Source organism: Diprion similis, chromosome 13 (assembly GCF_021155765.1).
Source record: "Diprion similis isolate iyDipSimi1 chromosome 13, iyDipSimi1.1, whole genome shotgun sequence".
NCBI classification, from domain to species: domain Eukaryota; kingdom Metazoa; phylum Arthropoda; class Insecta; order Hymenoptera; family Diprionidae; genus Diprion; species Diprion similis.
The window spans coordinates 10,566,652-10,579,746 of record NC_060117.1 but is presented as its reverse complement, the minus strand read 5'-3'; the positions used below and the strand labels follow the sequence as shown (position 1 = coordinate 10,579,746).

Here is a 13,095-nt window from a genome sequence, read left to right as displayed (position 1 = left end):
CAGACCATATTTTCTGGGACGACGCAAACGAGTTGGTGGAACGTCTTCGTTTGCTTACGGCATCTCAAGCGGCTGGGAATACAAGTCACAACAACGAAATTATGTCGATTCTCGAAGAATTGCGGGAAGCTGGAATCATTTATTAATCAATTCACGCCCTTTCTGCAATCATTTACGAGATTAGCGTCGACGTGTTTGGACGTCATCTGAACAAAAACACAGCTGCGAGCACTCGAGGTCCTCCGGGTGTGGGATTTCACGTAACAGCGGACGGGCACTACGATATACGCAACAAAAGACTATGCAATATAGCTGACCCCGTGGAGCCAAACAATGCTGTAACTTTGGAAATCTTTTGTCGTAAATTCCACTTGCTGCAAAAACAACTCGACAATCTTGATCAAATGATCAAAGCATTGGATACCACCACAGGGAAAGCCTTGGGCACCTTATACACAGATCTAAGATCGGGCAGAGACCTGTCGATTTGAAACGCTGAAATTCTTTCCAAATTGGATACCAGACTGAGAGCATTGGAAGATGAACGGGGAAAAGCTGGCGCTGGTGACGGAACTGCATAAGCCTGCACGCCGAGATTACCCACGTCGTCGTGTAGATGTGCGTGGCATCGACGAGACCTGGCAGGCGGATCTTGTTGATATGATTACGTACGCTGGACAAAACAAAGGCTACAAGTACATGCTCACAATCATTGATATTTTTTCAAAGTATGCGTGGGCTGTACCGATAAAGAGCAAGTCCGGGGATGATGTTACAAAGGCAATAGAATCTGTGCTTGTTCAAAGACGTGTACCGAAAAAATTACACGTCGACAGAGGAACGGAATTTTACAACTCAAAATTCGGATCTCTTATGACACGCTATGGTGTCAAACTTTACTCCACGTACAGTAATTTGAAGGCTTCGATCTGTGAACGTTTCAATCGTACGCTAAAGCAAAATGTGGACACAGTTCAGCATGCAAGGAAGCTACAAGTGGCTAGACATCTTATCTGATTTGGTATTGACTTACAACAACACCAAACACCGAACCATACGAATGAAACCATCGGACGTCATGGTTGCAAACGAGAGGCAATTATTGCGTCAGGCGTACGGAGGGCTTCGAGCGATACCTATCAAACCGACAAAGTTCAGAACTGGCGTCGAAGTCCGAATCAGCAAATTCAAAAACGTCTTCGAGAAAGGTTATACTCCCAATTGGACGACTGAAATATTCACAATAAGCCGAGTGGAAAATACTCATCCCCTCACGTACAATCTCAAAGACTATCAAAATCAACCCATCGCTGGCGGTTTCTACGAACAGGAGCTCCTCAAGGTTGAACATCCGGACATCTATCTCGTGGAGAAGGTTCTCAAAAAGCGTGAAAAGAAATTATATGTTGAATGGTTAGGTTTTAACTGTACACACAACAGTTGGATAAATGAATCTGACGTGTAGCATCATTATTGAATAAATGAGATTCTATTGCAAATAGGCATGTGTCTTTATTTCACATCCTATATAATTATATACAACGTTGTACAATTATATTTCATAACCTATAGATTACGATACGGTAATTACAAAGCTCGAACGTATAAGCTAAGGTCCAGGCTTATAGCCCCACGGAAGCGTGTCGGTCGTGTTGTGAAACACGATCCGCTTGTCGTCATTGCAGCTCAGTGCCACCTTCTTCTGTCCCACAGTATAAACCTCATGCTTTTGTCTCAAGAATAAATTCCGACTTTTAATCAAATTTTCATGTTAAAAAGCACATTCCAAATAATCATTAAAAGCTATTGTTCTTAACGTTGATCCCTTAACCCCTTTAGCACGTTTTTTGTCGTTCTTATCTCCTAAGACCCTGAATGAATATAACTTTGCTCTTAATCCTACAAATTCCAACATTATTCGACCGTTGTTTTCATCCTTCATCAAGCTGAGGACTTTTTTATTTGCTAAAGGCATTCCGTAAGCGTTATCGACTGAGTAAGCAGATGTGTCGAATTTATGCAAGTCCACTTTCATACACTGGTATACGTCGGGGACGGTGATGTGATATACTAAACTATCTATATCAGTGTACATTAATTTTGCTTGGTTGCCAAAATTATTCTTAATATAATTGTAGTGAAAATCGTAGATATAAGTTTTCGAAAGATCCAGGATGGAGAAACCTGCATACAAAGGTTTGTTTAGTTTGACTTTCGTTTTCTTTAATTCGACTATTACCATATCTTCATCAAAAATGGTGCAGCTATGGAAATTTGGTTTAGCTATAGTAGCTCCAGCACCGTATCTCCCGTCCCATTTCGTGATCAGCCTGACATCTCTATACTTCCTAACATTTTCCATTGTTTTACCGAAAACTGCGTTGTTCATTAATTTATAAAAGTTTTTTTCAAATTCGTTGTTCGATTTTTTCCGTAAATCAGTATTCAAATCTATGTGATTTTTTAGCCATGGTGTTTGCCGGAATTTGAGAACTTTGTAAATTTTAACCAACTTCAGACCTAATTGTAAGCATTGTTTCAAAATACGGTAATGAATAACATAGTTTTGTTTGGGAAGTAGCGTGGTCGTCAATTTCGGTTGCTTAGTACTCAAGATCGGAGGTAGGTAGTGCTCCGGACACAGTGGTAAATCTTTATGCATTTCTTGCAGTTCCGCAGGATATTCCAAATCTACCTCTAATATGTAACCGCACTCTGCATCGTCCGAGATGGTAAGAACGTCGCATTGTCTGAAGTCTAATACCCATTCGAAGGAACTGTATGGCAGAGCAAAGCTCATAGCAGCACCGTACAAATTGTTAACATCGAAGTACATGAGATAAGATTCTTCGACTTGTGGATCGAATGCCTCTCCCATATATCTGTTGTTGGCTTTTGCGTATCTGTTCGAACACTGCGACACACCACCTCGGATACCTCCTTCTATGAACATAATCATATCTATATCAGTGAGAAGCTCGAGCTCGATGCCGGTACACTTTAACATTGCATCAAACGACAGACCGGGCGCTGTGTAGTAATGTCATGGGTCCAGTTTGTAAGTTGTCCAACAATTCTGTCGAAAATTTTGAAAAACGTCAGCTAGTAAGAATACGTCTGTTTGTAGATATGAATCTGAATACTCTCCTAAAGTTTGAACGTTAAAAGTTTGCCAAACTTCACATGCATGTGCATAGTCGTCGTCTGATATATCCCGATCGTTTAATTTCGAATAAAATTGTGGTTTGGTCGGTAATCGTCTGTCCTCAAGCTTCTCCCAATTATCGATGTACTCATACGGAAAAACACCTTTTCTAGTCAATAACTGAAATTTATCTAAATTATGGCAAAACTTTCGTGTAATTGATTTTTGATCATCACCCAGATACGTTGCTAACTTCTCAAGACTACTGGGCATAAAGCGGAACAAATCTATGAATCTAAACTTTACATCTGTTCCCTTGACATATTTTGTAAACGAAATGTACTTTTCTTTCTTTACGGGTAGAAGCTGGATTGTGCCCTCGAACGATGTAGACAACGCTTTAATCAGAAAATGGGAATCATAACCCGATAGATTGTGGAATATCACAGGAATTGTATGTGAGTTTTGATAATTCAGGTTGCAGCCTCGATGAGCAGTACCACGATACTTTCCAGTGAAATGGCAGTGATCACGATGTTTGACGTCTTCGAGCGTAAACGGTTTTTCACAGATGTGACACACTGTTGCCGAATGAAGTTCGTTGATTTGATGGAAATTAAGCGGTTCCATTGGTACAACAGTTTTGAAATAAGTTTCTAACGAATGTGCCAATTCCTCTAACTCAGTCACAAACCATTGAATGCAAGTCTCTCCTCGATTAATTTCGAATTTTGAAATTAAATCATTAAACGCACAATGTAGATAATAGGCTATACTGTACGGCGTATGCTTCTGATAAATTGTTCTGTTTTCCCCAAGACTTTCAAGAGTGGGTTGCAGTAGACATTCTAGATCTGCGTAAATGCAGAATGGAACAGTTTCTTTATGTTTGAAATTTTTGAATTTAAGAATCTTGTCCTCTTCTGTCGGTAAAATAACTTTGGTTTTGTTCGAGTTCAGGCAATCTACATTGTGCTTCAACAAACATCTTTCAGATTGAAAGTGTGACAGACACCTATCGCATAACCAAGTACGAGCACGGTGACCAGAAATTTGAGATCTTGTTAATCGTGATAAATTTCGAATACATGCAAAATGGTGTATTCTTCTGTTCTTTGTGTAATTTTCCATACCATCATCATCATTATCATCATCATTGTCAATTTCAGTCTCTAACATTAAAAGATGAATTACAGGTTTATCAGACTTGCGTCGACTTAAATAAACGGGTACAATTTCACTGTTCATTCGTTTTTTGTAAGTATAATCGATACTGTAGACGTTAATCGAAAGATCGTTGAGTTTTTCAAATTTTGGAATTTGATCTAACGACATTGGAAAATTCAAACCATCGTACTGTAGCACTGAGCTGAAATGTGGGTAAGAGCTGACTCTGTCGGGATGGCTATTGTTGGCTGGAAAGAGGGCTGCGGTGACCGACCATAGAAAGCAATATGAGTCGCTGTTACGGATGTTGACAACGGCTTTCTTATCTCGAATATCTTTGGGTAGTGGTGTATATGTGAATACACCTCCTTGTAGTGGTACATACTTATTAATGTTTACGGTTAAATTGATTATCTCAGTCAAAGACCAGCCTGAGTCTTTTTCTTGGAAGTCTTCCACCTTAGCCATCACTTTTTGTTTGACATTTTCTTCGAACCACCCATGTATGTCCGTTGGTTGGAGGATAACTTGATTTTTGGTTTTAAAAAATTTAATGTCTTCCACAATTTAAGCGTTCTTTGTAACACTTGTTGGCACACAGTTGGCTTTCAAACTTCCCGTCTTACGTAGCATGTTCTTGAGTCTTGCAACGACCAGGTGTTTGGCATCTTTCAAAAACACACCCAAATCCTTGTGTTGCAGATTGATTACAGCACCCGTTCTAATTCGACTCTGGAACGCCGTCTCCAAATCTTCCCATTGTACTCGATCGCTCCGCCGTTGGCTTTGTAATCCGTCGCCTACTTTTCGAAACTGTTTGAATTTTGCAGTCAACGATTTTAATATTCCGATCGTTGTCAAAATCCGTGTCTTCTCCCAGATCGTCGAGGCGTTCTTCCGTAAAATTTTGATCAGAAGCCTTGTATTTTGGGTTCCAAATCGCATCCATTTCTGAACCTCGGCCGGTGAAGATTTCTCGCTCAAAATCTTGAATGCCGTCTCCATGATTTTTATCAATTTCAAGCACTTTTCGGAATCCATGTTTGTTTCTTCTTCAATCGCACACTTGACAAGAGTTATCGTTGCAAAGCTTGCATCGTAATGATTGCTCTACGCCGACGCGGTCCCTTTTATGGTACATCGTGACTCACACATATCATCGAACTTGAGCGAACAATATTCTTTAACGAAAATTTTGAGATCTTTTCGAGCGAATCTGCTGCTCGTGTAAGATGGTGAGACAGTTCTTGGAACTCGACGATGAAGTTTCACACGCTTCATGTACGAGACAGAGCTGTGGTAGTGCAATAGTATTAGTAGATATCGTTCTCTGAGCGCGCGATGGGGATGTTTTCACTTTGCCAGCGGTGTCAGGTTTACGATTTCGAGACCTCTGCATTAGTTCAGTAGAGCAGAGTAAGACAGCGGTAATTTACAAACATAACCGACAAGTGTCGACCACTTCGAGATTTCGTATAGGTTCAATTGTGAACCTAAACACTTAAAGAAGCTGCACGAAGAGTGGGGTGCTCCATAAACCTGATGAAATCATTCGCAGTCGAACTGTCAAAGTATCAAGGTGAGTGATCGAAATCAATGCAGTTATAAAGTATTTAACGTTTTATTGTGCAACAACTTTGGATTTTTACTTGAACAAAGAGAAATAATTTAGCGTGTGTGCCTTTTTTTCAGTTTTTTCCAGTAACAAACAACAACAACAATCGTAATCTCAATTGGTGAATTGTGTCAGAATATCACAATTTTTAAACGTTCTGTGACAAAACATTCAAGACTTCAGACGTGTGTGCTCATTTTTTTTTTTTGGTTTCAGAAATGGAGTTTGTGAGAATTAGCGAAAAGGTGTATGTACCGCGAGAGTGGGCGGCGGCCCTCCCCGTCAACGTTTTAATGGAGGCTATCGAATTAGCCATGGCCGCAGCCAACGCTGAAAATGACATATATCTGTATCAGGCGGGAATCCTGACATTACTCGATAGAAAAAATGACGGGACCTGTTGGTTTCGGAAAGTGTAAGACGAAGTTCTATACATATATTTTTTTTTTTTTTACCTGTATCTTCATCTTCATTAGGATTTTCTTATAGTCAAAAAAAAAATTTTTTTTACATGCTTCAGGAACGAAATATTCATTCTTTGGTTAATAGAATTTTTTCCTAAATCAATTATTCTTATGAAGGATAAGGTAATACAACAGTTTCGCGACACTGACGAAAATTATTTCCTCTCTTTATTTTTCACAATAACAATTATAAAAGAATTCTAGGTATGCATTAGATTTCTAAAGTTACATTATTTTTGTTTGTGTGTTTCAGAGACATGTAAGAAAAAAACTGGACGTATCCGTATACGTTGAAAAAAAATTTGTATTTTTTTAAAAAACTATATTCTTTATTTGATAATGATAAAACACAGTTTTTGAAAATTTATACAACATTTTTTTTTTCAAAAGTTAATTAGTGCTATTCTAATTGATTCGATAAAACTTAAATTAAGTGCAAACTTATTCGAGAGTAGACGCATCGGTGAATTCCACCGGGTTATATTGACCGCCCAGATACTTCAGCAGCAAGCGATCCTCCTCGACAGCCTGCACCAAGTTCTGCATCAGACCGTCGTCCTCGCAGAGTACCTTCGCCATGCGTGCCGGGAGAAAGACGCTGAACGTCGCATCCACATCGACGACCACCCGTTGACCAAATCGAGTTTGTACCCTCCTGACACTTGTGATTCGGTAATTTTTTAAAACTTCCAAGTCGGATAGCTTCCTCGTTGGTAGGAATTCTTGCAGTTTGCCAATTTGGTTTAATTTTGTGAAATCCATTGTTGGTGTTAACTTTTTCACAATCCAAACTTTTCAACTTCTTTGTCACTTTGTTAAGTTCAGATTTTTGATGAACAATTTTTTTCAAGTCTTCAAGATTTTTTAAGAACAGATCAATTCGCCGGCGTAGTTGTGCTTTGTCGGAGGTTCGCTTCATGAGAGCTGAAGAATCGTTGTGAGAATAACGTTCTGAAATTCAGGCTTTTATACCATATTTCTCCCACCAAGCGCTCAGAACCTTCCAGAATTCAACGACGCGCCGAAAACCGATGAACGCAGGGCCTCTCGACGTCAAGTCGCCACTCGTCGGACGATTCCGAGAATTGTTTGTCTGCCTAAGATTCCGAGAATCGGTTGAGGGTCGCAGGTTATCTTTCTCACGGCTCCGGAACCTTCCAGAATTCAACGTCGCACCGAAATCCTTTGACCGCGGGCCGTTCGACGTCAAGTCGAAACTCGTCGACCGATTCCGAGAACTGTTTGTCAGCCTAAAATTCCGAGAATTCGTTCAGGGTCGTTCAGGGTCGTTCAACGTCGCACCGGAATCCTTTGACCTCGGGCCGCTCGACGTCAAGTCGAAACTCGTCGACCGATTCCGAGAACTGTTTGTCAGCCTAAAATTCCGAGAATTCGTTCAGGGTCGTTCAGGGTCGTTCAACGTCGCACCGGAATCCTTTGACCTCGGGCCGCTCGACGTCAAGTCGAAACTTGTCGGAGTCATTGCATAAACCTCCCAACGTTGCACTTCCGCCTCGAAACCTCTCGGTCGTCGGAGGAAGAATCTTCCAGAAGCTGACTCATGGAACCTTCCAGAAGCTCAACGTGCGAGGGTTCGGCGTTGAACGGTTGAGGGTCGCGGTTGCGCTCGGTAATGCAGTCGCTCGATCACGCTCGATCACGCTCGATCACGCTCGATCACGCTCGATAAGCATGGTAAGGGTAAGACCCCTATGATAACTGACAGCATTTCTTACCGACCGGCATGATTTCTTACCGACCGGCACGTCAATCTAGGGAATTTCTTACCGACTGGCACGCCAATCTAGGGGATTTCTTACCGACCGGCACACCAATCTAGGGGATTTCTTACCGACCGGCACACCAATCTAGGGGATTTCTTACCGACAAGGATCAAAACGATGATAACCCCTTACCGATAAAACTTAAAGTGATGGTAACGCAGAACGCTGACGGCTCGCCGGAGTGGGGATAACCTTGATGGGTTTGCGTTCGGGCTGGGCGTTGGCGGGGGGAGGGTGCTTCGCCGGTAAAGTAGGATGCGTGGCGCAGAATCCCCCTTGTATTGCTACTCATTTTTATCGTCGTTGCTCCTAGATCGTCTCGCATACATCGATACCGCAATACCGTCAGGGGTAGACCTTTCCCTCTTACGAGTAACGCAAGCAGCTGACCGTAACCCTCCCACATATCGCCTGACGGATCGATAATTCCATATGTGTCAACGTGGAAAAAGAAGACGCTCGAAGATGGACTACCACCCGTCTGTCTACACCTGTTGACCTGTACCACGTGACCTGCTGGCCCAATTAGCGATTACCGAAAACGGGAGAATATCACGTGATCACAGCACGGTGAAAATCGACCGGAATCGTCAGGATCGCCGCTCGTCTCTACACATTCTACGTTCAACAAACCTTGTCGCCAGACGTGTTTTCTTTAACTACCGAATACGCTATCTCTTCGTTTTTTGCAATTTTACTTCATTGCTTTCTTCTCTTTTACCTGCTCCAACAACCACCTATCGCTTCTTTATTTTCTATCTTCGTAAGTGAGGTTTTTTTTTTTATTTTGTGAAGCCACGAATTTACTTGCATATTATATCTTTTCCCTTCTCGTATCTTTTCTCGCAGTTTGCTCTGCGTGAGCGACGTAGGCTCGTACCTTGTTACCTATTTCTCTCATATCTATTCTCTTATGTCTTATTCTCTCTAGTTATCCAATATTGCAAGTGATTTCGCGACTGGTTGACTTACTATTAGAACGTTTTCCACTTGACAGCACTCAGAGCGCCACCACTCTGCACTGATGGTTACGCGCACTTGACAGATTCCGCGCTAGTGCGCGTTTGGTGCGGTTCAAGTGAAACGCGTGAAGTCGCTACGAAAAGCTAACAGAATCGCGCCAAAACTTGTGAAACACAACGTTAATGCCACTAAACGATGGCTTCTTTCGGCAATTGTGGCATTAAATTTAAAAGTATCCATACGCCAAGTACAAGCCCAGACGGTGCGGAAATGGGAATAGCCAATTTCCAAATCCTCAACCGAGTCGTACCATTCACGGAAACTGAAGAAAACAGCTCTTCTTCTGAAAACAGGTAAGATTATTTTATTTGTCTCTTTTACCATGATCCATGGTAATCTAAACTGCTAACTTTTCAGACGATGCTTCCACCTCCTTGTATGTTTCACAAGCTGTGAAAAGCAGTTTTCTGCTTCGCTTTGGGATTAGTCCAAACAAAAGAATCTGTAATTCCGATATAATGAGAGAGGTTTCCCTTGGTAATGTGGGCCATACGAAATATTATTTTTATCAATAATTTTATGTGGAAGTTGACAAATGGCTTAAGATTTTATTTTAAATTTTACAGATAGCATACACATTCCAAATGACCTGGGCGAACAACTAGTCGAGGATTCCCAAACTTGTTTCGGTAATAGTGAAAATACCGACGATGTGAGTAAGTGATTGGATTATATAATAATAAATAACACAACCATCGGTTGAATTTGCTCAAAGCAGTAATTTCTTGCAGAGAGTTCATCCGAAAAGTGGCGAGACGCTGCAACAGCGTTTGTCCTTGACAAAAATGCAAAGTACCTGAATTGCGTTGGACCAATGAAATGGTTGAAGCGGAAAAAAAGCATGTAGGGACAAATTTTGGTAGATTTGCAGAACCAATTGAAAGTTAAGAAATCTTCGCTACAGGTGGAGAATCGTTATACAACGATCTTAAAAACAAAAAGGGTAGCTGTAGAAAACAATGCAGCCTCGGGGTCGTCATGAATTGATGTACTATTTGAAAACGAAATCCATCAAATTGCTGCTCTAGACGATAATATTGACCCAGAAAGTCTGCGGAGTGCTACGGTCACTCGGGTGGTTCAGAAAACGTCCAAAATTGAAAACCCAATACGTTCAAAACGTCAAAAATCCATCCAAGATGTTCTCTTAAAAATTCATGAAGCAAAGGAGAAAGCAAAAGCACAAAGACATCCGGAAACACTACACTAATACGTGAACTCTTTTCAAAAACTGATGGGTAAAATACTCTTCAGTAAAGTTTCATACACACAGCGAAAACTATTCTTGAGTCAAGAATACTTTTATACACACATACAATAGTTCTTTGTATGTGTATAATAATTTTACTCTTTTTTTTTTTACTTCAATACTTGGATTTTACAATAATTATTACTACTACTTTTATTTATAATACTCCGTGTGTAACAGCACCTACACTATACTGGCTGATGGAAAAAACCATTAAAAAGTAAATATTGATACATCGATGTGATGATTAATATTATATAGTATTAAGTCAAGTTTCGAACACCTTTCTCCATTTATTTACTATTTGCATCATTCCGAACTCTTTTCAGAATCGCATATTTCATTCCGTCTTTTTCAAACATACTGGTTAAGTAATAGCTTCAGTCACATTGAAACACGTTTATTATTATTTTGATTATTCTGCAATTCAAGTATAAGTATATCATCACAGTAATATCATAAAACACAAAATGTTACTTGTATGTGAAAATAATTTTCTGCATACGTTATATTGTTTGATTGTTGTTGATATTATACCGGGACAATCTCTTGATACTATACAAGAACTGCGCATGCGCCAAATGATTCAATCTCATTGGTTAGCGAAATTACCCCGCGGCATAATTTTCGTCATATCTCGCGCGTAAAGTAGCGTAGTGAGGTTATGTTGATATTTATTCCTACTTATCGTGAATTTTCTAAGAAAAGTGTCATTCAGTAATACCGTAGTTTATATTAGAAGATATTTAATCGACACAATAAAGGCGTCAATGGAGAAACAATTATCAAAAATCACAGAAATTGGATCGGTTATTTATTGAAAGAAGAAGTCTGACATTGAATGTGGAACGTTATCAACGAGTGGGAGTCTAGACAAACTGAGGCAGGTAAGTGAAAATATTGTTTATTCCAAACAGATTCTTTATTTAGATAAAATTAAAAATGAATGAATTGTTGTAACCCAGTAGAAGGTAGCTCCGGAGTAGATTTGTTACAGTGCGGTGCTCCGGAAGCCAGTAATCAGTGCCGATGAACATGAAATATTGAAATAAATCAAGTAACAAGGAATAAAAGAAATGGTGTATTTTAAAACACAAAGCTTCGTAGTACGAAAAGTAGCAATTCGTTTTTCTGTCGCACTTTATTGAAAATTATCGGGATCCAAAACAATAAGAAGCTCTTGTTTGATAATAATATCTTTTAATATTTTCAGGTGGGAAACAACCATCATCGAAGCGAGACTAAAGTTATCAGGCGTCGAAGCGTATAAGTAAATTTCTGATTCTATGATATTTGCATATTACAATATTTTCGCATGTATTCAATGATAAAATTCGTTTGTTCTGACAGACTTAAAGTTGCAAGTTTGGATAATAGGATGAAAATCATACTCACCTGATGGTCAAAACGTTTTGGTGGCTAGGACCCTAGTTTCTTGATTGGTGCCACCGTTCCAACCATCGAACCTGGTTGTTCCGTTGTTCCATCAGACAACAGGTATCCGAAGGAATTTCTCCTGGTCATTGCCACCTTCTGAGAATCAGTCGTGGCAAAATTGAAGAGCACGACTCGCTACAGATCATGGTGTCTGAATATTCGATAATTTTAGATCTATCGAGTCAATAGTAATAAGTTTGTTATTTAACAATTGCAGCTAACTAATTTTACAGAGCAATCATTCCATGCACCATAGTAATCGAAGCAGTATTATTGGCCCGCATTATTTTTCAAATTTTATTTGTGGCAGTTTTGATATTTTATTTCTCACTCTCGTGATATTCAATTCAGATGAATAGGGTTTCAAGTGTTGAATCAGATTTCAGGGATAAATTTTTATGTGTAAACTGAACCAATCTCAATCTGAAAATGTTGGATAACTTCAGTTGAAAATGTCTTCAAAGTCAATATTAATCGACAGTGTCATCTGACTAGCTAGTTACAGCGCTTATCCGTGCTTGAGCCTCGTTCAACCCCAGCAAGGTCTAAGGAATGCATTCACTTACTAGTACACGTTACAAATGATCACTTTGTCTACACTAGGACTTACTTGCTGGCTAACTTTTTTATGATGAATCTTTATCAGGGAGTTATCCGGGGTAACTTATCGATAACTTGAAACCAGATTCAATGTTATACTCTTGCAATGGTCCTTCACTGAGACTGAAAGTTTGTGAATTTCCATTCATTACAATTAATTCTGCATCCCATGATAACACTGTTCGAAACAAAAAATCTCACCCTGAGATTGGAAATGGAATCTGCAATGCAAAAGTTATCTAGTGGCAGAAGTCAAAAACAAAGAACTTTATAACGGTTTCTGCGACAGAGGGATTCCTTCCGGATATTCATGTTACTGGATGATGTTCGGAGCACTATGAACAAGATGTTGTATTGGATTTAGGTTTAAGTGAATATTTTCATGAACTTTGTTGAGAATTAGATATTGATTTGTTTCAAAGGAACAAGGGGTACAATGAATCCGAAACCAAGGGGTGAATTGAATCCGATAAGTCAATATTTTCATATGAATGTTCTGAACATTACTCTAAACCATGATTATCCTTAAAGTTAATTGTGACACTGAGGCACATTACGAAAATTTTGATTTTTAACTTGTGTCACAGAATGTTTCTGAATTTTACTCTTCG

At 39.7% G+C, this 13,095-nt stretch overlaps 1 protein-coding gene across 1 annotated transcript; it reads left to right on the top strand.

The window, feature by feature from the left end:
* The first annotated feature begins 540 nt into the window (after positions 1 to 540).
* On the top strand, positions 541 to 1,744 carry LOC124413859. Its single transcript, XM_046894646.1, has 3 exons — positions 541 to 905; positions 958 to 1,461; positions 1,573 to 1,744. The coding sequence occupies exons 1-3, from the start codon at positions 541 to 543 to the stop codon at positions 1,742 to 1,744; spliced, it is 1,041 nt and encodes a 346-aa protein (XP_046750602.1).
* Positions 1,745 to 13,095: the final 11,351 nt, after the last annotated feature.

Bases quoted from the DNA above. Each gene is read 5' to 3' on its own strand.
- LOC124413859 (XM_046894646.1), top strand. From the start codon at position 541: ATGAACGGGGAAAAGCTGGCGCTGGTGACGGAACTGCATAAGCCTGCA. The intron at 906-957 runs GTACAGTAATTT...CGTACGCTAAAG, and splicing joins GGTGTCAAACTTTACTCCAC to CAAAATGTGGACACAGTTCA. The intron at 1,462-1,572 runs GTAGCATCATTA...CATAACCTATAG, and splicing joins TGGATAAATGAATCTGACGT to ATTACGATACGGTAATTACA.